Source organism: Suillus fuscotomentosus (assembly GCF_016647785.1).
Source record: "Suillus fuscotomentosus strain FC203 chromosome Unknown F5891scaffold_170, whole genome shotgun sequence".
NCBI classification, from domain to species: Eukaryota; Fungi; Basidiomycota; class Agaricomycetes; order Boletales; family Suillaceae; genus Suillus; species Suillus fuscotomentosus.
Window position 1 is genome coordinate 62175 of NW_024539682.1, and position 23465 is coordinate 85639.

Sequence of the window (23465 nt, forward strand, 5' to 3'; positions counted from 1 at the left end):
TCACCTCTTTGGATATTCCTGTTGTGTAAAGGTCAGCACAACGCGACACTTGCACTTCTTGGGCTTTGAGCCTACTCTAAGAAGTGCGTAGTAAGGCTCACGCGAGACGCTGCAGGTCGATCCCATCAGGTGATACAAGCCTTCGACTATATAATGTCGCATTCCAACTTTACACCATATCAAACTGATGTCTCGTTCTGACACTGATCTACTGGATTCCTTGTCCGCCGAACTCACTCAGCGGGTAAAGGAGCACATAGACCAAGCCCTGCTCCAGTTTATACGACCGAATTTCAGTATGCTCAATATGCTCCCGAGTTGGCAAACTTCCGCGAGGCCATCGCGCAAAATGACTCGAAGGACGATATTCATTTTCTACATAGCTTCCGAGAATTTGTTCCTACCACAGACTATGAGCCTCACAAACCATACATAGCAAAGTTTTTCGCGACCCAATGCAAGAAGTCCGACGTAACAGACCTATTCGCCCCAGGACTGCCCTACTGCTTAGCCATGTCCAGCATGACATCTGGCAAATCATTAAAGATGCTTCCAACATACTGGCCCGCTCCGCACTTGTTGCACCACCCTCTATATCTGTGGCTTCCTCGTTCAGAGGGTAGTACCTTATCACCATCTTCTTTGAGTATCGGGCAAGTCCTGAAATTGTATAGTGAGGGTGGTCAGAGCTCCAAGACGTTGCCGGTCTGCTCTTTAACCGTCGGTTTTCTCCGAATGCAAAAGAATTGGGACATCGAGCATGACATGGACAGACTCAACTTGTGGGGTAAGTCCGTTGTGCTGCTTTCTTTCCCTTGCACCTGCTGATATCCAGCCCGCTTGTAATTCCGGGGAAAACAGATCCGTACGCGATTTCCTTGTTGAAGGGCTTTCGTGCTTTCTTCCTTTTGAACGCGCTATTTGCACTCGCTGACCGTCGGGTGACAACCATCCGCGCCCTCTTCGCCAATGTATTCGTCAATCTATTGCAATACATAGAGGAGAACCTTTGGAGGTTGTATCTGCGGTGATTATTACTTTTCATTCAACTCACAAATCCTCTCAGAAACATTTTACTCCAAACCTTATTCGTGCTGCCGAACTTCGCGAAATTGGACCTCCTGGAATCCAGGGATGGGCCGTCCGTGTGTGGCCTGACTTTAAAAAGTTCATCGGGATCACACCTGTGACTCCCGCATAAGGACAGTAATAATAGGCGATAACACATAGGGTTCGCACCTGTAAGACGAGGCAAAATCAGCGTGTCAGAGCCTCCTTCTATATTGTTTGAATAAAGAGGAACTTTATACTGCTAGGACGTAGGTAGCACTGTACTACCACCGGCATGTCGGCAATGCTGTGACGTGTTCCCGGCACCGGCTAATAATATCCGAATGTTCGTGCTCGCTGTGTCGTACGATGAGCTCACGTATCTCATGATGATGTGAACGTATTGGAGGCGCGTTTCGACGCATGGCATTCAAGTAAGTATCACGATACGTACATAAACCCTCTGTGTCCATAAAGTAAGTAAGGCTATGTAATATCATTATTCATCCTCCTCCTCCTCCTCCTCCTCCTCCTCGTCAGATGACTCTACAAATTCAGCACTTTTTGGGGCTTCCCGAAGCCGAGCAGGGGCCTCCTTCGCCCTCTTTGATGATTTTCGATTATTCTTGTTTGATGTGGGCGGAACCTTGCGCTTCCGAGCTACTCCAGCGTCCGAACGCTTTTTTCGTGGCTTGCGAACCACCTCCCCAGCTGACCGGCATGCATCGAGTTCAGCGGTGTGAGCCTTGACTTCCGCTGGTGACAGAGTGGTCCAAGAGCACATTCTAGTCTTGAGTGCGTCCCGAAGCCTGCGAATGTCACCTACTGTGCCAATGTTCGACGGGCTGATAAAGTCGACACCTTCAGGCCATCCTACAAGGCGCACCCCATAGGCTTCGACGATAGCTGTTTCGTAGTTGGTGTAGTTCATAACTATGTCCTTTTTGCCGGTGATTGAGACTGGAGATGATGTTAGATGGGGACAGCGCACACAGACAATGTTGTTGCTCACCCAGGCCCCAAATAATCAATTTCCGTACCTGTTTCCGTACCGCCTCTAAGGAATCACGTTCATTGAGATCTATGGGACAATGAACAAGATAAAAAGACAGTGTGAACTAAGACTTACTTTGATTCTGGGTACAAGCCCATTGCTCGTATTGCCTGAGAAAGTCAGCCATGGGGTGCTCGTACACGTCCTCCCAAAAATCCTCTGAGTTATCCGTGCCGTGCATGGCACTTTGAGTCGTGTCGTTAATGTGACCGCGGACAACGAACAATGTTGCATAGATGCCAGTGCGAATTCGCAAGTCATCGAGCTTCAAAAAGAGTCAGTTTATTGTAGTCGAGATGAAAGCAAACTCACCTCCTTGACAATCCTCTCTGTCGTGACGAGAACATCCCGTGCAGCTGCCAAATTGTTCGCTCGAATACTGACTACCTTCTTTTCACGATACTCCTCGAGGGCCATGATGTGAGCGGCCTTTTCGTCCTTTGTCAAACTTTTCGTTTGAGGGTCATTTGCGACCATGTCGCGGAGCTCCGCCAAACTGTATCTAGAGCCTGCAGGTAGATCTAATCAACATAGATAAGTAGCCCAATATCATCAAGAACTAAAAACTCATTCGACTCACCTACGTTCACCTCCATTGCCTTGGCGTGAACAAGGGCATTGATTAATTGACTCTTGCGTGATGTGCGATAGTGTGTCTGACTCCCAATGATATTGTTAATTTGCTTCGGAGTGACGTTGTGAGCCCGTGACAGTGCTTCAATCTTCGTTTTCTGTTCGTCCAGATATCCAGCGACGGCATCGTGTAAGCGCTTCATTCTCTCAATCTTTTGGTCCCTCTTGATCTTGCGAGAAGCCTTCTGTGCATCTGTGAGTCGAGGCGGTGGTGTACGAGGACGGATGATAGGGTGTGTTGGGTTCCGTGCTGCCCAGCTGGATGAATTAGCCTGGCACAGGGGCTCTGAACTCTCATGACTGAGGGAGTGTGTTTCAGAAGGTTCACCAGGAGGAATATCAGGGGGCGAGTTTGAAGTTGTGACTGGTGGGGTAGCAGGGAGATCGGGGTGCGAGTTTGTGACTAATGAGGGGGTAGGGAGCTGTGGTGTGTTGTTGGTGGCTGTAGTATTGGACGTGAGAGCTGCTATCTCGTCGCTCGTAAGCGGCATGGTGTAGAGTGCTGGGTTGTCCCAATCGATCTCGTTGATCGAGAGAAACTCATCATCGGGACCTTCACTTTCGGTCAGGAGATTTGGGAAGTATCTGGTAGAGGTGGTATTGGTGAAATTGCTGTCACCTTCGCAGTCGTTAGCATAGTAGATATAGCTCATGGTAGTCGGTGTGGTGAAGAATTGCTGGTGTGCAGATGTGCCTACAAAATTTGACGGTATGTGTCTATTGGCACGGATGATGCAAACAAACAACGCGTGACACGACATGTGCGTTGCTACAGAGCTATTGCAACATTGATATGAAACCGCTAAGGCCACATGAGGCGGTGTAGAATGTGATACTGACGAGACGTACCTTTACTGCATGCCTCATGTCCCTGTCTGCTGAATTTTGAGCTGCAACTGCAAACACCACTGGAATATAAAACATAAGCATTGAGCACTGCACCAGAGATCCACTCACAGAGATCGAGTCACTTCCCTCGTCAAGCTGGCGATATATTCGTCGAGGTATATTCCGAGCTGATCCACAGAGCTCAAGCTGGTGATATATTCGTCGAGGTATATTCCGAGCTGATCCGCGAAATTGACCATATGTTCGTGATTGTCGGTCTGATCAGCAAGGTTCGTTGGAGCCTCACAACGATGGGTCATGATATGCAGAACAACAGCCAGACACCATGGTATCTTTGAGTTGAACCTGGTATGAGTTGCGAGTCAGTTAATCAGTGAGAGCAATATGAATGTAAGCCACTCACAAGATGAGACACGCCATGGCGAAGGCTAAGCTTGGCAGACGTACATAATATTTGGACCAACAACGATTGCCTAATATAGTAATTGAGAATGAGTATTATACTTCCGCACACAACGCACACGGTACCTTGAAACTACGACAGATACTGTCAAACTTGTCGATCATCACCGGTGACCAGACAGCGGTAATCCTGCTGGCACCTGTAATTTTCATGTTGCTAAGGCATATGTTATTGATTATCGATGTCTCACGGAGGTTCGTCTTTCGTTCCATCCTTTTGCCAGCATGGTAAGCTCAAACGCCAACATCTGAGTGGTTTTTCTAACACCAAATTCAAGGGTCGTTGGAGCAGATCCTGCAGTCCTTCCTCGAGGCAGCGCATGGCCACACAACGTTGGCTCGCCAAGCCAGGGTAAGTCGATGTACTCAACTCACAGAGAACCTTACTTACCTTCCTTCAGTGTTCGAGACTCTCAAAATGCGAAGGCGCGTGTTCGCACAGCTCGGTGAGCCTATATCCATTCTCAATTTCATTTACTTATGTGAATCCTGGCAGCAATAGAGCAAATCTCAAGTAAGTAAACATTTATCTTTCATTTGAATTCGGTACTAATCGATCAATAGGAAAAAAGGAATCCAGTCTCACGTTGACAGCCCATTCGATGACGAAGGCATGGCTGCCATCGGATCACCCCCATCAGATGGCGAAGATATTGTGGCCATCGGATCACCCCCATCAGACGGCGAAGATATTGTGGCCATCGGTTCACCCCCATCGCACAACAGTTATGGTCAGTTTAATCATGACGACAGTGTCCTCAGCATGGAAAACGATCCATCGGACAGTCATGATCAGTTCGATCATGATGACAGTATCCTCAGCATGGACAACGATCTACCATGCTCTTGCGATGTTCCAACACTGCAAGCACTTGAAATCCTCATTGGACAATGGCAGAAGGACTGGGGGTCAGAAAGCACCACGTGGAATGAAGTGTTTGATACAGAACTTGCATGCTCTCGCGCAAAGGGAGAACAGGCCGCTACTTTATTCTTTGATCAAGTCGCACAACGAGCTATGGATGGGAGGATGCTACTGGAAAGTATTCGGGATGTCGTGCACACACACTGCTCATATTGCAGGGAGCGCCTTAAGTACGATGCCATCCTACTGTACGACTTACTAGTTTTAGTCCTTTCAGAGGTAAAATTCTTCGAAGTCAAACTAGATACAGTACGTCACTAGGATTTTTACAATGTAGAAGCCCTTCGAGTACCCAAGTGAATGCAATGGATGAACATAAAACCTACAGATATTGAATGGATAGCGAACAGATAGTGAACGGATAGCGAATTCATAGCGAACTCATAGCGAACATGTGTCTTCGAATCCCCGGCATCCTGAACAACACCATATTATGAATTTTTGAACAAACAGGATGCTTCAATAGCAAGAACCTGACATACAATACATGAGCCGAAGCCGAAACAAAGTGTTATGAGTGTCATTTACGATTATGATGGTGATTCAAGTAGTTGTTATTGCACGAACTCGGATGTCACACTGACGCTGTTCGCTAGTACAGCGATTAAACAATTCATTGTTCAACTACTTAGGCCTTAGGTGCTACACAATACAGACATATTCAACACATTTACAGACTCATGATATCACAGCAGGAGTAAGAGACAAAGTATTTATTCAGTCTACTACAGGTAGCACTCACAATTCAAACTAAATAATTTAGATCTAGGGGTCAGTGTTGCACAGAGGAATTGTCTGCAAAACGAGATAGGTGTTTCGAGATTATGCAAGAGTGTCCCAAGGCTTACCTTGCATCCACGCTTCGGGAGAATCGTCCAACTTGGACAACATGATTTTGAAGGCTTCGATAGCTGCATCGTAATGTTGCGCACCATGCAGCGCTGCATGTGTCAACTGGTATCCAACGTGAGACGAAGGATTGAGTTCGGTCACCTACGCATCGCCGAAGTCAACATAGGCTACAAAAACATAGATGTCATCGCACCTTTTGCGCGTTGAGAAGTGCATTCTCCCATAGCATTTTCCCCAACTTTGTGATCAGGTCGAATAGACACTGTAGTATGTACCGATAATCAGTCATGTGAATTGAAAAGCACAAAACCTTACCAACACTAGAGGGCTGTAGATAATAATGCGAGCACACCAGCGGCGGATTCGGACAAATCTCTCCCTGCGATCGATCCGGCATATTGGGTCCTCCAGAGACAAGAACGGGCTGCCCGTCAGGTCTGTGTCGAAGGTGTTCAAGCACTGGGAACTGGTTCAGCAGGCGGCGACTTCCAATGAGCGACGGCAAATACGTCTACAAGGCAAGCCTCAGTACACAAGCCAATTAAACAAGCAAAAAACTAACCTCGTTTATAGCAATGAGCCTTGATGAGCGACGAGCACTGGAAGCTATGAGAGATGTCAGCTGTCCCAATATCGAGGATGATGCGGGATGGCAGGACGATGATTTTGACGATGTCTTGAACGGCACAGAGCCACTGCCCATCAGCCACGCTGGAGGCGAGTTCAGCGACCTCGTCAGAGGTGTTTTAGGAGACTGTTGGAACAAGTGAGCATTATCATTTGAGAGTTAATAACTGACACACACCTTTTTAAACAGAAAGGATCGTGTACGACGCGTCGATAATCGTAGTCGTCGTGACCGGATCCTGCGCAGGAACCAAGCGTTCGCTGAGCAAATGCCGGCGATGACTGACGCGTATCTTGAATGGAGCCTGGCCAAATATAAGGTAGGCTTCACAGGCTTTTTTGACCAACTGCGCCGTGAAGACACACACCTCGAGAACGATACCACCTGTGGACAATGGACAATGAGCGTGGTAGATGCGTTTTGTGAGTGATTGGTTTGATTGGAAGTTATTACATACTAATTAGTGACGGCATGTGCGGGCGCTTCTACAGGCGCTGAGAAAGTGACGCTCCAAATACTGACTACCGACCGCACCATCGCCTCAGCTCTCATTCGTCAAGGCATTTTGCCTTGTTCACCTACATCACCGATGGTGGGGATAACGACAGAAGTCCTCGAGTTTTACCGTATCGTACATCTTCGAAGTCCTCACCTTTCCATTCAGGCCTTTGTCAAGTCGCTGTGTGATTTACGGGGGGTAAGTACATTCTTTACATTATTCTATGTACATGCCTGGCACTGAATTCATCTAGGCCGAATTTCATAGGCACCTATCATGCCAATTCTCCATTGCATTCGACCTGTACCTCCAGGTACGACGTTGCGTGGCGGCAATGGTGGCCAAATCACTTCGCCGTGACTCGCCGGATTGGCGTCTTAAACATGTGTGCCCTGCTTGCACATATGAGTTAGTGGACGAAGAAGATCTAACATTCAAGCTACTATACGCGATGGATGGCAATGATTCCTTGAAACGAGTGCTCCGACGGTCTTTAGATCATGATGGCGAGTCTCTAGGTCCATCCTCTGAACTTCCTACAGGTCAGCAACTCACCAGTGACCGCTACCTACCCCGCACATTTGTCAACCAGTTCGCTTCGGACATATCGGACACCACCGCTGTGGATAATATTATTGTAGAAAACGAGCCTACAGATAACTCCTGCGCCGGGCGATGGAAAAACATGGACGACGCCAAGACGAAGAAGGCTTGGGGTATCTATGACGAGACTGGTATATTTGTGGCCGTCTGTCGCCATGGGTTTTCTCTCGTCATCGCAGACATGGTGCAGAGCGGTGAGCTGTAAGTAATGTCTGTTGTATGCTATTTTTTAAATTAATAACTGTCTCAATAGTGCGAAGTATCCTCTGGCTGTCGTGTCAAAATTGATGGACGTGTTCGGGAAACAATTGGGTGGTGGATACAATATAGGTTGTCAGTTCAAGACGACACTTGACAACAGTTCCATTGGACCTCTCGCACGCTCACTGCAACACACTTGTCTCGTTGGTGCCTTCCATGGGCATGCGCACAGGCGATTGTGCCAGCTTTTCTCACTTACTACTTACATCAAAGGTTTAGGACTCGAGGACCTGGAAACGTGCGAACGGACATTTTCTAAATCTAATTCCCTAGCGTCCGCACTACGTTATGCAAGTGTATTCCATCGACAACAGGCCATCGACGCCTATTTCGAGCACAACGACAACTTCGAAGTATACGCCAATCTTTGTAAGCTGTTCATTGTAAGACGTGATCACGTGCTGACATAATTTTCGTAGCCGATTTTTTATACAGCAACTACAAGCAGGCACTTGCTATCTTGAATGATGGTAATGCGACCCTTCCAACGCTTATACGAGATCTCAAAATCCCGGATGAGACTGTTTTCGAGCAATGGCTGGAGGAAGAGAAGGTATATCTACAAAGTCTGACGCGAGAACCTGAGGACGAAACGTTGCAGATGGAATATTGGCAAAAGTTGACGAGTCTTACTGCGAGCAAGTGAGTTCAGTTTCCGAGGTACGGGCCTTGCACTCGCTGACACAAAATTTGCATAGGGAGGCTCTGGACGCTGCAATGTCAGCTTTCCAGGGCTCATCTCACCTGGAGGCTGCCTCGTATGATGTGCAGGCAAAAAACACCCAGAAAGCCGAAACTGCGTGACGGCACGCCCTGGAGGATTATGAGAGGCACATTAAAGTCGTTCAAGCACTCGAGTGCAAGCTTGAGGTCGAGAAACGCTGGACTCCCGAAGATCCGCAATGGCAGAAAGTTGGAAGACTCGTTGCAAACCGGAAATACCAGCGTGCACTGGATCGCCTCGAAGGATTAATTGTGGCACGCATATTTGAGCTGACGAAGATGAATCGGGCAGGCACAGGTGAGTTTTCGGGATATCTTGTTTGCGACGCTAATTCTAATACTACATAAGGCTATAAACTAAGGAAGCATATAGCTAAAGCACTACAGACTCGTTCTGTCGCTATCCGATCTGCTCTAAACACGTACAACTCCATCGCCAGCTCGATGTACCCCCCACGCCAGACTCTCAAGTGGGAAGATGTTGTGGAGTACGCATTTCTCGCAGACTTCGATCTGCTACATGACACGCGTGCAGATGTGTCTCGACATCCTTGGTCATCACCCGGTGCTCGTAGCGCGATGGACCTATACTTCAAAATGTGTCGGGCACGTGAGGAGATACAACGCTTGAATATCGAAGACACGACGCCTAGCGACATATATACAAGATGAGGACATTTATCTGCGGAGGTGCGAAGATCAATTGAAGGATGCAAACCCGGCTCTTGCCCATCAGGTTGCGTTACATCGAAATATTCGAGGACGATTCAACTCACGGCATTTGAACCGGCTCTACGATATATCTAGGCTCAGTGGTTTCAGCGGGATAATAACACCAGGTGCCAGCATTAACACCAGTCTCGGGGACAGCGCCAGCACATCAAACGCGTGGATTCCATCAGCGCTACTTACAGAACACATGCCGTTAGATAAAGGTGCATCCGTAGATTCAGACACTCAAGATGATTTGGATGGCGAGGAAGAGGAAGAGGAAGTAGCAGAGGAAGTATCAAGGAGTCTTCAAGATGTCCTACGCATTGCTGATGATTTCTCGCAGCTTGAACTTCATGGCAATACTGACGATGAGAGTTAGTATAGTCCGAGTCTAGTTTACATATGCTATTGTACTGATACACGTATCGTGATACTTACTTGAATGCCATGCGTCGAAACGCGCCTCCAATACGTTCACATCATCATGAGATACGTGAGCTCATCGTACGACACAGCGAGCACGAACATTCGGATATTATTAGCCGGTGCCGGGAACACGTCACAGCATTGCCGACATGCCGGTGGTAGTACAGTGCTACCTACGTCCTAGCAGTATAAAGTTCCTCTTTATTCAAACAATATAGAAGGAGGCTCTGACACGCTGATTTTGCCTCGTCTTACAGGTGCGAACCCTATGTGTTATCGCCTATTATTACTGTCCTTATGCGGGAGTCACAGGTGCGGGATCACTGGAGGCTCCGCTGCTGCATCCGTTCCAAAGGCACCTCAAATGTGGAAGGTTTACTATGCAACTAACTGATCGAATCGAAACAAGGTTGCTCATATCCTCGAACCTTCTGTCACGATGCCGGCTCCTGGAGTCCTGGTTATGGCAGTTCAGAATGTTCTATCGCCCTACCATATTTCAACGGCAATCCTAATACCGACTTCAAAGTAGTGCCTGTAAATGGGGTCACCGAGTATCTGGACGTGCATTCCAACGAGCCTTCTGAGCGTGTATTGTCCGCTGTAGAAACCATTTACTGCATTCCGGCTTTGTATATTCATCCCTGCCGCAGTAGGAGCTTGAGACTGGAGGGCATTACGAGCCCGTCTTGACGACCCGCAACGGCATGTGGAGATACCGCATTGGCGATGTCGTCGTCGTTAAAGGCTTTGCGCCAGACGACGGATTACCCGTCATCAATTACCTTCATAGGCGAGAGTGAGTTACCAGATGATTGATTTGCGACTTTGCAACCGAGATGCCTGCTGAGGGAGCGGCTCACTTAATCTGGCGTATGGATCAACATGTACAGAGTCGCCACTGACGAACGTGATCGTATCTGCATCTGAACGGTGAATCAGCCAGATCATAGATTTCACTGTTGTATCTGACGACCGAATCGCTCCAGTTACTTATGGGTAATTGGTAGAGATTGAAGGGGAAATAGGTTCGTGCTTGCTTCGGGGCTCCTACGCGTGACTGCGCTGACGATGTTCACAGGAAAGGACGCGAAAAGGGCGGTACAGCATACTTTTGAAGACCTCGCGAAAAACAATGAGTTTCATTTTGCGTTTTTGCAAGCGAGAGGAAGAAAGCCAACCATACGTCTCGTAGAGAGAGGCACATTTTTGCAGGCAGAAATGCGACAAGACAAGTATCTGGATGGGCCAAGTGAAGGTTCCCATCGTCCTATCCAACGAGACGTTTAAGGAATGGTTCCTGCAGAGAGTCGTCATGGAGCTGTAAGATATTGCATGTACAAGAGTCTCATAATTTTTATGATTTTGGTCGTTGGAATTGTTGTCGAGATGTCGGGGTCTGTTGTACTGATAAGCATGTCTATTTCGAATCTTTTGTTCTCCGCGGGCAGCAAGTGCTGAAGTCAACATTTGGATCATCCGACACAAGCTCAGCCCCAGGGAAGTTTCAAGCAAAATAGACAAGTGATAGTACACTAGTTGATGCGATTTGTAGATATAACAGTACAATGGTCAGGCATGCGCATGTTAAACTGAGAGATACATCTGTGCTAGGTTTTTACATGACAGTGCGGACTCGGAAGAAATATCATGCTGACAATGCTACTTGGTACTTAGCTAGCGTAGCAATAACAAGGCTGCGATCAGCTCCAATAGCACATGTCAGATATCATGCAGCAGTGCGCCGCTCAAGAAGACCGCTCTGGCTCAGACATCATATCCCAATCGCTGCCACTATCCGGGCAGTCGTCACCAACCGACGCGTCCGACCAGGACTCACTAGAACTCCCACTAACACTTGCAGATCGACTGACCGGGATCAGAGGGCGCTGTGTCCACGATAGCTCACTCGAGGATCTTGCGTCTGAGAGAGGGATTCCACGTAGCGCCGGTGAAGACGCCCCATCACTCTCATCCTCATATTCAAACTCAAAGACGCTCGAAGGAACCGAAGGCGATCGGGGCGGATCATGGATCGGTGTCGAAGGGATGGAAAAGTTATAAGGCGAAGGCGAAGACCGTCGCGAGGCATCATCCACCTCCTGCAACGGGCTCCATCTCGGACGGCTCTCCCCGAAATCAAGATATCCTCGCATAGCTTTGGAGATATCCACAGCACTGGTGTTGGGCGAAGGCGGCACCGAACCATAAGTGGAGGAATCGCATGAGGAGGAGGAAGACGACATATCGGAAGCCCACGGGTCGATGATCGTGCAATCAGGTAGGCGCGGAGCGTTCCCATCGCGCAGAGTTTCCGTGCTCGACACCTTCCTGACCCTATCATGCTTCTCATCCCACTTCACCATCTCCTCTCTCTCCCTCGCGTGTCGCGCGAACATCTCATCCCACAACGTCGGCACCGGGCCCTTGTGCTTCAACATATTCCTAAGCGCCCACTCCGTATCAAGCATCGCGAGGTACGTGACGTCTTTCCAGACGCCAACCACACCCCTCCTCTCAGGCTTCAACACCGACCGCCGTCGGGTGCCTTCGTGTCTAAATCCCTGTCCAACAAAAAGACGCATCGCGCGGTCTTTCTGGGCGTCATCCATGAGCGCCGCTTGGATACGATGGAACTTGAGATCTTCAAACGCCCATTTCAGCGCAAGCTCCACAGCTTCGCAAGCATATCCCTTGCGTCGGTGGCTTTCAGAGATGATGATCCCCACATTTGCTTCTTGTGCTGCGCTCTGCGCAGGGGCAGCGGTGACGTATACGAGGCCGATCGGTTCCCCTCCATTGGAGACTTCTTCTTCTTCCTCTAAAGGGATGGTGAAATCGCCCGATACTGACACCTCGTACTTGTCTCTCAACATCACGATGGCGCACAGCAAGCAGTCTTCTGCGAAATTGATTAGATATGGTACCGGCGCTTGCATAGGCTCTACTGCGCCCTCCATGAGCTCGTTCCACAAAACGGTGAGGAAAGTATTTTGGTAGTTGGAAAAGTCGAGTGGCGAGAGAGCCACATTTTGTGATTGAGTTAACATGACAAGGCGAGCGATGGAGTAAAGAGCGGGGCTTCTGCGGCACTGTCGTATCCAAAAGATATATATCGACTTCGAAGACGCCCACAGCAATCAGTGGGTGTTGCTCAGCTAGCACAGATCACGCCTAAATTTGGTTTGTGAACATGTAACCAACCTTGTATTTAGACTTGGGCGTAGCGAATTAGAGGGCGATTCGAGCGTTGAAGATAGGGGTGGATTCTCACGACTGAAACACGAGGAGCAGGTTAAACCAATTGGAACAACGTTCTAGACGAACATTCCTAGGCATTACACGTTATACGGCGGTTTGCCACCAATGGTCCAATCAAGCTCTAGCGTCAAGTGCGATAAGTAAGGCCCATTATATAATAATACAGGTTGTCTGTGAAATGAACGTTCGATTTATATCCCTCCAAAGGGCACGAGGGGTGCTGCCTCCGTGATATCGAGCGTCAGCGGGATGTCCATGATCCACCTGACCATCATGTCCTATGTATACTATAAGCGAAACCTCAACAGTCGGATTATATCACTCACCAAGGCAGCTTCAGGTTGGTCGTAAGGAACCATGTGCCTGAAAAGATAAGCGGTTAACTATCGAGATACAAAAATAAGGTATAGGTTTCTAACCCAGATTCATAAACAGTCACAAAAGTGACGTTTCCAGCGCCAGAACCAGCGCCACCGGCAGACCGGACAGTACCAGCGACCTTTCCAGAACGCAGCGTTACCCACTGCTCAGTCGGAGCCGTAGAGAATTCCTCCAAGAAGACGGTATCGAGTTGTTCGACCCACCGTTCGTTACCCTGCATCATACGTGAGCTTACGCCACACAAACCTGAATGATGACATATGCACCATGTAATTGCACATCATATCTGAGGAACGGCATCAGAAATCCGCAGGTACGATAGATAGAAGGTCTACTCACCCGCATTACCAGCATAGATCAACAGCCTGACGCCATCATTGATCATGTCCGTCAACAACAGAGGCGTGTTCCGCATCGAATCGCCCTGGAGCATGAACGCCTGGTTGACAGCCATGTTGCAGGACTCGAACTTGCGCTGCGGGTTCACACCGAGTGCAGCTTTCACCTCGGGATCGTTCATGAAAGTCTCGATCCAGCCCATCTGGCGGTAACACAGAGGCCCATCTTTCTCACGATCGCATTTGATACGCGCATCGTAAGGGTTGAGACCGGATTCTGAAGGGCGAGAGTTCAGGTATGATTCAGTTCTCGTAATAGCAGTATACACATACGTTGGATGGGAGCGTATAGCTGAGAGTTGCAATACAGCGCAGCAGGCACACAAGTCAAACGGGAGTTGAAATCGCGACAAGACTTGATCAGCCTCTGGCAAGTCGGGACTTTGCTCCTCAGCGCAGCGCACTGCGCACCGTTGGGGTCATCATAGATCGGGTACGGTCCTTCGCAGAGATAATCGGGTATCGACGCCATCTGGACGTAGTTGTCCGTCATCCCGTTGCCCATCATAACAGACGCGAGGTTGATCTTGACAAGTCCCGCATTGGGCGAAAGAGGAAGGAGTTGGTTCTCGGTGTAGATCACGTTCGCGATGTGCGGAACATAAGTCCCTCCATAGCTCTCTGCAGCGAGATGGAAAGGCTGGGTGGAGTATTCGGGGAAGCGGCTGAGGAAGAGTTCCATGAATGCATAGACGTCCTTTCCAGCTACGGGGCTCGTGTCGACGGTGCTCCCGTCTTCAGAGTACGAATACCCGACGTTGATAGGCTGGTCGAGGAAGATCACGTTAGCGTGGGTATTCCAGCTGTGGGGGTTAAACGTCGTGTTGGCGCCTCCGTCTGCGATATTACACGGTCCGAGCTCGAACAAGAGACCAGTGGAGGAGCTGCATCCTGGGCCGCCATTCAGCCACATCACAAGGGGCGCATCTTCCGGGGAGGTGCGTGACTCGAAGAACCTAGATAAAAATGAATAAGATTATGACCGATCAAAGAAAAAAGAAAAAAAGATGGCATCAATTGAAAACTGACCAGAAGAACAAATGTTTGTCGTCGGTGATATCGAGGTAACCGGAGTACTGCTTCACCGAAGGGTCACATAGCTTAGGCTCCGTGACCCTGAGCTTATAGTCGCCAAAATGAGGGTGTTGAACCAGCTCGTCTGCGATGGGGTTGTTTCAGCTTCGGTTTTAGCGGGAACCGGATCGACTTACAGGTTAACCCGTGTTGTTTGATGAATTGCTTTCCGTCTTCGTACCACTCATGCACTCTTTCGGCGTCTGGTAGGTGGAAGAGGTCGTTCTGAACAGGGCTAGTCCCTCCAAGAACGACTTGGGTGTTCTCGGCTGGCGCTGCGAGGATCGCTGGTGCGACGAGGGCGAGCGGGAGGAGACTGAGGATCTTCTTCATATTGAAGGTGATATAACGGCAGCTGGCACCGTCTTACTTCGTTCAAGTACGAGAAGGTGAACTTGTGGGATTGCACTTCAAGCTTCAACACGAATCGTGACACAGCTTTGTTTGGCAGCAAACAACCGTGTACATGCTGCCAACGCGTGTGACCCTCCGAGTACCCTCGACATGATTTTTCGGCCGCTCCGAATAAATTATCTCGACCTTGCATATGTTGTGCCGCATGTAGCTGGCCGATAATCAAGGAGCTCGTGCACTTAAGAGGCTAGGCCATCAGAGAATCCACGGATGATATCGTATGGTTGTGATCCCAGCAAGTTTGATGGGCGCCGCAGAAACTGATTTGATAGTCAGCTGTACTGCCCATGTCCTCGTCCTGCGACCATGAGTAAATCCCACCAATTATATTGATTATTCGTAGTAAGTATCAGTCCATTTCGCACTAAGCGCCCGTAGCAGATGCTACGATACGATACATGCTTACGAACAGCTTTATGTATGTGTAACAAGCGACTGAGTGGGTGTACAGCGTCCTGCACTAATATACCCTGCACCATGACCCCAGAAGAAAGAGAGAGCTACAGGCTGCGCAGAGGAGCGGGTAGAAGGGGGGAATCTAAAGTGTCCCTGAGGTATATAAGTGCATTCGCAACAATAGAACCGATGACAACGGCTGATGACACAACATAGTCACAGGCATAGGTAGTTGGGGCGCGGGAGGTCGCGGGAGTTCCATGCAGGTATCTCAGGTCTTGAAAAGCGATATCAGATGTCAGGTTACAAGCGCGCTTCTCCTCAGGTTATCGCGAACGAGAACATCTTGCACTGGTATCGAGTCAGCATGGAAGATCGAAACAAAGACAGGTACATACCGTTCTCGAGGATATATGTCGTCGATTTCGTGTCCTGTAAATGAAGCTCGGTTACCAAGAGTGCCTATGGACAATTGCGAAAGATCTTACAGTCACTGATGTAAGATGGAAATAGTATAGTCGCTCGGGAGAATGCTCTTTTAGCAAGCCAGCGAATTTCTTCTTCAGGTCTGATAAGACGACACGTCAGAGGGTGAGTTGACAGCAGAGGGCATGACTTGCATTGACTAGCACTTTCAAAGTCATTCGGCCGACTCCCGTAGCTGACGATGTAATCAGCCAAGCGAATGCCTGATGCGAGCTTGGCGCGCAGGATATCGCATTTATTTAGAAAGAGGATGAGCTCCGTCTTCTTCAGCAGGGGGTTAGACACGATAGCTTTCCAAAGAAGGAAAGAATCGGCCTGCCACAAAGAATGAGTAAAAGTCAGGAGGGAGGAGATAAGGCGTACCAATCTATTTACGGATGGGTCTTCTTGGAGGACCTGGTCAAAGCAGCTTATGGGTGCCAGGAAAATGATGGCATTCATATCATCAAAGTATGGAACCCACGCGGCTCTCTACCAAAAAGGCAAGTGAGTCAAGACCACGTTGACACACTAGTACTCACCAGTGATCTCTGGCCGCCAACATCGAATACGCGCCAATCATGGCTCATAGGTGATCCCATGGAACCTAGTTAATAATCGGTGACAATGCGGTAGAAATGTTATTGCGGCGCAAACCTGTTTTCATAGTGAATCGATGTTCCGACACTCCGAGAGTCTTTAGCCGCGCGCGGAGAACGTCGTCTGAATTTCAAATGAGCGTGAATTACAAGCTATCGAGAATCTTACCATCAGTGGGCACGTATCGCGGGGAAGTCACACGATCTAATGCATCAAGGAAGCTGCAAAGAGATGAGAGCGAGATACGAGACCATGATTGGAAAACGTACAAGCCAGCCATCTCTTCCGGTCTCATTTTCTCAATGTCCATCAATTTGCGGATGATAGGATCCGTCCAGAGCCGTTTCATGTCTTCTGCGCAAGCGTTCAAAACCACGCCAGGGTCGTCTGGGTCGGACCAGTCGATTAGATCCGCACTGTCGCAGCTGTTTCGGCCCATGAGCCGACTGAATGTATTCTTCCAGCCTACGGAAGAGTTGACGCTGATCTCTTGCTGAATAAAAAGGGATTGTGCGGGATTAGCTAATGTGGAGAGCTGGGCGTGGCCATTGGGGAGAAGCTTCTTTATCAAGGCGACCTCGACTTGTAGTAAGGGAGCCAAGCGCATTTTGAGCTTCAAATGTTCTGGGTTGAGGGGTGGGTATTCCTTGAGGGGTAGAGAAGAGGGATTTGGCAAGTGAGTCAAGGAGGTGGAAGGGTGGGCTGAGGAATGTGCCTTGGACATTAGGTCCAAGATTGCGTGGATAGATTGAACGACATTGAGTTGGATGACGGCTCTCCAGGACGCACGTTCTGAGCGAAAGGCCTAGATGGATATGAGTGAAGAGATCGTCGGAGATTAATCCGTCGTCACCTTTGGAGAGTTCATGAGTTGGAAGTCTTGTAATGTATCCAAATGAAGTTAAATTGTAGTCTGACCATAAATAGAAATGGGGCTTACTTTTCAGAGTTGTCGATTTGCCTGGAAGGTATGGGGTGAGCTGACTGGAGGGTAGAGAAAGCTACAAGTGACTCGCCTGATTCGCTCTGGCCTGGTGGGGATTGTTAATGGGGGATGAAGATGAAGGGTAGTGTGAGCTTACCTAGGAGGAGTATTTTGATTGCCTTTGGACCTTTCTTCTCTGAGATACGTTGTTTGTTGAGTTCGTCGTCGATTGCGTCAGACACACGCTTTGCTTCTTGTTCCGCAGCAAGTCGTTCCTCGCGTTCTGCTTGTGATTCTGTGGGGGGAGGTGCGATTGCTAGAGTGAGAGGATCGTCTTCTGATACTCTTTGTCGTTTTGAGGAAGGCATGATGATGGAAAGTGGCGGTTGAGATGTAAGGTGGGGTGACGGTAGGAGACTAAAAGGTACATGTGGATCGGCGGTATGCTCCATTCAGTTGGATCCGGACTCGTCTTGTGACTTGATCGCAAGCTGTTCCTGTCAGAGTATGACTGCCATCAAAGAGCACTTCTTGCTTCCTGGTTCAGTGCCTCGGTCCACATGTATTTCCGTTTTGCCTTACGAGGTATTACTCACCCATTGACGGCCGTGTGATGAGGCCATGTACCGATCAGGCAAAATTATGGTCCCCGTTTAAGGAGCAGCGGCATAAAACGATTCTTGTCTTGAATTCCGCGATTCTGTTTCCATATGCCTCCGTTAAGTATGTCAAGGTATCTTCCGAATTCTCGCTCTCCGCCGATACCATGGGTACAACATCAAAACTTGTATCCAAGCGTCGGTTCCGAACCCAATGGCAATACTCTCCAGTTGGCCCTCGGCAACAGCGTACAATCGAACAGCGACCATCGCTTGACCTACTTCTTTTTCAGGTCTGACGGATGGCAACTCAAGTTGGCAGCAACACGATCATTGTCATGCATACAAGTCGATTATGTTTGTCAGCAGACCACTGTCGACGTCCACCCCTGTCTTACACAGGCTCCCCCGTGTTTCCCTCCATTTCAATCACTCTCTCTTGACATTGGAACGTTCGCCACTGGTCGTAATGACGTTGCGGCAGCCGGTGACCGACTACATCCGTTATAGTCAAATGGCAAGGGACAGGTCTTCAGCTAGCTGGGTTTCAACACAATTGTTTCCGCGCCATCGAATACAAGGCAAAACATTTGAGCCCCTTCGGTTTGTTCCCTGGCCTGTTTGCAGCTTAATTGTGTTTCCATTCCTGTCGATGGATCTATGCGATCGTCTTCTCCCAGTCCGGCGTTGATGGCGAGTCACGAGGGTATAGGTCATGTCATGTGCAAGGACGAAAGTCGAATACCCTCCAGGTCATTGCACACGATAAGCAGATTCATGTCAAACATGAGTTCTAATTAAAGTTCATGGAATCCGCGTGCAGCAAGCCACGAGGTGAACTTGCTTTGATGCTGTGCCGGTGTGCTTTTAAAACAGTACTTGTGATGATCTTCACCGTTAGTCCTCACGAATGGCGCTCCAAGTACTCGCTGATAGGCATGTGAAGCTAAAAATCTGACGGTCTTCCATTCGGCTACCTCGGAGTCTAGGCTTACTCCACTATCTCACAGGCGAAACGCCGAGGATATCAGATTACTGGGATTTCAAGCAGGCTCTTAGCACTGCACTACGTAGGCTCAGTTCATGACGCCTCTGACGCAGCCACGCTGATCGTGATGAGCTTACACAATCGTTTGGTGCTAGAGTAGAGAAATAAATACACATGGCGCACAAGTCCAAAATAAAAAAAGAGGCAGTGCGCACGGAAGCAAAGCTAGAAGCTTAAACGCGATGGTTTAAAGGTCCTCCCGTCCACTCCGTCATGAGAAAAGCCAAGCCTCTAGCCCTTTCACTTTTACACAAAATCTCCATTTTCACCCGATTGTGGTCCAAAATTGAGGTGAGAAATTTAGTTTAGCCTTACCCTCCCCAACGAGTTGGCGCGTGGAGTGCTCGTCACTCTGACGACTCGGCTTTCCGTCTCGTGCTGTTTTCTTCCATTACACTAGACAAGAATTTGGGGCAAAATGATATACCTTTTAGGTTCATTCGTGTCAGCAATATATATTTTAGCGCTGCGCTTGCGTTACGAAATCAATTTATCTCCAACCCCAAAGAATTTGGTGCGAAATAAAGGCTCTTTCGTCACTTCGTCTTTTTCTTCCTGACCACCTTCTTTCATGTCGACCGTCCCTCCAGTTCGCTCGACGCCTTCGTCGATGGAGACTCTCACCCCCCCTATTACTCCGAAGCTTAATGCCGACCCTACCTCCCAGCCCTCAAAGAAGTTTATTGACGATCCCGAGCACGTCCCCGCGGACGTTAATATTCCAGATAACTACGTGTCCTACACTCTCAAGCATCAAAAATCCCTTCCCCCACTCGGTTGGGACAACTGGTACACAGAGTTAAACTGGTTACACGTTGCAATTCTCGCCGGCACGCCTGTCATCGGTCTCGTCGGCGCGTACTACACTCCCCTTCGATGGGAGACCGCCGTTTGGTCAGTGGTATACTACTACATGACCGGTCTCGGTAAGCTTTGGCATCTACCTTGGAAAGCCTGTTGTCTCACCATGCTTCCAGGCATCACTGCAGGTTACCACCGGCTATGGGCACACCGTTCTTACAACGCGTCGAAGCCCCTTCAGTATGTTCTTGCATTCGTCGGCGCAGGCGCGGTTGAAGGCTCTATCAAATGGTGGTCACGAGGACACCGTGCTCACCATCGTTACACCGACACCGACCTTGACCCATACAACGCACACCGCGGTCTTCTATGGTCACACATCGGATGGATGGTTGTCAAGCCCCGTCGCAAACCTGGCGTTGCTGATGTTAGCGACTTGACAAAGAACGAGATCGTGAGGTGGCAGCACAAATACTACCTGAGCCTGGTCGTGATCATGGGCTTCCTCTTCCCCACTGTCGTGGCTGGTCTTTGCTGGGGCGACTGGCAGGGTGGCTACATCTACGCCGGTCTTTTGCGTCTTTGCTTTGTTCACCATGTATGTCTGTTGTTGCCTTTTATTCCGGTACACCGTTAATCTCGCGCATATAGTCCACGTTTTGCGTGAATTCGCTCGCTCATTGGTTGGGTGAAACGCCATTCGACGACAAACACAGCCCTCGCGATCACCTCGTAACTGCCCTCGTCACAATTGGTGAAGGATACCACAACTTCCACCACCAATTCCCCATGGACTACCGCAACGCCATCAAGTGGTACCAATACGACCCTACAAAGTGGTTCATTTGGTCGTGCCAGAAGCTTGGTCTCGCAAGCCATTTGAAGGTGTGTCTGTTGCAGATGCGCTAGGATACTTGATTCATCCAGATCTATTAGTCCTTCCCTGACAACGAGGTCCGCAAGGGTCAGCTCACCATGCAACTGAAACGTCTTCGCGAGACCCAGGAAACCCTGTCATGGCCTACTGATAACAGTGACCTGCCCGTCATTTCCTGGGAGAGCTGTACGTACTTGTCCGCGTGTGCCAGATGCATTTTCTAATACATTCCGCCTAGACCTTGAACAAGCCAAGAGTCGTCCGGTCATCTGCATTGCTGGCTTCATTCACGATGTTTCAGACTTCCTTGACGATCACCCTGGAGGCCGTCACTTGTTGACGAAACACATTGGCCGAGATGCTACTACAGCATTCTTTGGAGGCGTTTATGACCACAGTAACGCCGCACATAACGTGAGGCATACTTTAGTTGTCGCGCGATCATATCTTGACTAATATCTTGTGCAGCTCCTTGCAATGAAGCGTGTCGGCGTGCTTCACGGTGGATCTCCACATGGTCTTGAAGATAAGGTCATCCCTCCAAGCCAGCGCCTTCGCATTGCACGATATAACGAGATCGGTGGCAGCGGATACAGCTCGGCAGCCCTCTCTGACGGCGAGGGTCTCCTTGGGTGATACCCTTTCCGGCCCTAGATGCACGTCCATTCAGGATAGAACTTTAGACTTTTATTACATTCGACCCGCACCTTATTGACTCTGCATATATTCTCTTGCTCGCAATACCGGCTGTGCCATAAAAAGCATGTTGACGCTTTTCTCCCAATTTTTCTTCATACGATACGCACGGCCCGTTTTACGCCTTGTCATGTTTGAGATGGTAATACGAAAGGAGAATGTACGATATACATACTTTGGTGTTATACCTTTATGGTTGGAACTGGTTTGTTATCGCACACCAGGCATGATTACATAGCTGATTTTGACCCGGAGGCTTGCTGACTAAGCTACACTAAATGTCTTTTGCCTATCATTTTCTCACCTGTGGTCTTGCACAATTGAAATAAGTTGATGGTGCTATGCTACAATCCCAGCATCTATGTGTGTCAAATGCACAAAACAGAAGCATGATCCCTTCAAGTTTTTGTTTCTGACTCATGACACTAGGCTATGAACCCCAGTGAAAACAAGCAAGATAGAGGTCAATACATATCAAAAAGGGTAGATATAAATTGACAATTCAATATAAATCAGTGTGTATTGTCAAAAATGAGACTTTTATTGACTTTATCGATAGAGATCAAACTAGTATTATTTACAGATCAATACACATTCAATCTTGCTCCAGGTTATTTTTACACTCGCAAACAAGCCACGTCAATAGACAATGAAATAAATGAATTGAATTATAGGTATCGCTACAGGGCAAAAAATGACGGAAAAAACAGCACCCCTGCTAGTGCAGTCTGCCCAGTAACCCAGCTACACCCCTTGCTTTGCCTCGCTGCACCACCACTCATCTCTGTTGGATCCAGTGAAGAGTAGGGAACTGCATGGGATGGGATACCCACATGGATCATGGGTGTGGGTATCACTGGGGTATGGGGTTGTGATACCCACACCCTTACCCATACCCATGGGGTGGGTTTGTCATCCAAAAAACTATGATTCTGTAACTCTGAAGGTACAGCTCAAGTTCAAACCTCAAAGTCTAAACCTAAATACAAAACTACACTATAATCCACTCCCAAACATCACAGTATGCAGCTGAACCGAGGACCACAAAGTGTGTTATGAAGCTCATGGACAAGGCAAAGGCAGCCCTTGATGACCAATTAGTAAGCACATTGAAAAAGTGCAAACATGAAGGCAATAGCACAGCAAGCAACAAGCCAAAGAAGGCAAAAGCACTCCAGAAACCTGGTAAGATGTTTTTGTCAAATTTACAAAAGGCTAAGATGACGTCACTTACAGATGATGAAACAGAGGAAGACAAGGTATTGACATGGCACTCCAGTAACAACACAATCAACACTAACACCAAGCCAAACTACCAGGCTACCATTCAAACAGAGAAGGAAGATGCATTGCACCACACTGATGACACGATTACCATTAGCAGTGACAAGACTGATGGCAATGTGAGTGCCGATGAAGATAGCTCCAGTGTGGAGGAAACTGCTGAGGAAGAATTGAGTAAGCACACCTAGCCTTAAAAATGGGAGGTTAATACAATGAACCATACAGCGGATGATGAAAGATTGGAACTCACCAATTGATGCCACCTTCTATGGCCCAACACCAACTATTGTAGATGTAAATGAATGTCACACGCATGTATTCAAGTGCTCCACCAAGAGATGTAAGGTCAATGTGTGTCAGTTCCTTGACAAGAAGGATGCTCGCTTGACTGGCAACATGCAAAAGCACATCAAGATCTGTTGGGGCGAGGAGGTGCTGCAAGCAGCTGATGAAGCAAAGGATGCTACTGAGTTTCACACCAAGATTGTGGCAAGCATCCTGCGAGATGGTTCAATTACTGCATCATTCGAGCAAAAGGGGAAGGGGAAAGTCACTTACTCACACTGA

The 23465-nt window shown here is 48.6% G+C and overlaps 4 protein-coding genes across 4 annotated transcripts; 2 read left to right on the forward strand and 2 right to left on the reverse strand.

Moving 5' to 3' along the window:
• Nucleotides 1–1549: 1549 nt before the first annotated feature.
• Nucleotides 1550–3228, reverse strand: F5891DRAFT_965858 (uncharacterized protein; the record flags this gene model as incomplete). Its single annotated transcript, XM_041376195.1, has 4 exons — nt 1550–2057; nt 2176–2369; nt 2417–2606; nt 2681–3228. The coding sequence occupies 4 exons, from the start codon at nt 3226–3228 to the stop codon at nt 1550–1552; spliced, it is 1440 nt and encodes a 479-aa protein (XP_041217288.1).
• Nucleotides 3229–4368: 1140 nt separating this feature from the next.
• Nucleotides 4369–5349, forward strand: F5891DRAFT_987627 (uncharacterized protein; the record flags this gene model as incomplete). The annotated part of the gene is made up of 5 exons (XM_041377927.1): nt 4369–4400; nt 4450–4494; nt 4545–4562; nt 4613–5222; nt 5317–5349. The coding sequence occupies 5 exons, from the start codon at nt 4369–4371 to the stop codon at nt 5347–5349; spliced, it is 738 nt and encodes a 245-aa protein (XP_041217289.1).
• A 396-nt stretch (nt 5350–5745) lies between these two features.
• On the reverse strand, nt 5746–6222 carry F5891DRAFT_1198964 (uncharacterized protein; the record flags this gene model as incomplete). The annotated part of the gene is made up of 4 exons (XM_041368696.1): nt 5746–5768; nt 5822–5966; nt 6019–6087; nt 6145–6222. 4 exons carry the CDS (start codon nt 6220–6222, stop codon nt 5746–5748), a joined length of 315 nt encoding a protein of 104 aa, XP_041217290.1.
• Nucleotides 6223–7042: 820 nt separating this feature from the next.
• F5891DRAFT_1216814 (uncharacterized protein) lies at nt 7043–9715 on the forward strand (the record flags this gene model as incomplete). Its single annotated transcript, XM_041369327.1, has 8 exons — nt 7043–7150; nt 7206–7756; nt 7809–8185; nt 8236–8458; nt 8515–8616; nt 8647–8837; nt 8889–9149; nt 9193–9715. The coding sequence occupies 8 exons, from the start codon at nt 7043–7045 to the stop codon at nt 9630–9632; spliced, it is 2253 nt and encodes a 750-aa protein (XP_041217291.1). The 3' UTR covers nt 9633–9715.
• Nucleotides 9716–23465: the final 13750 nt, after the last annotated feature.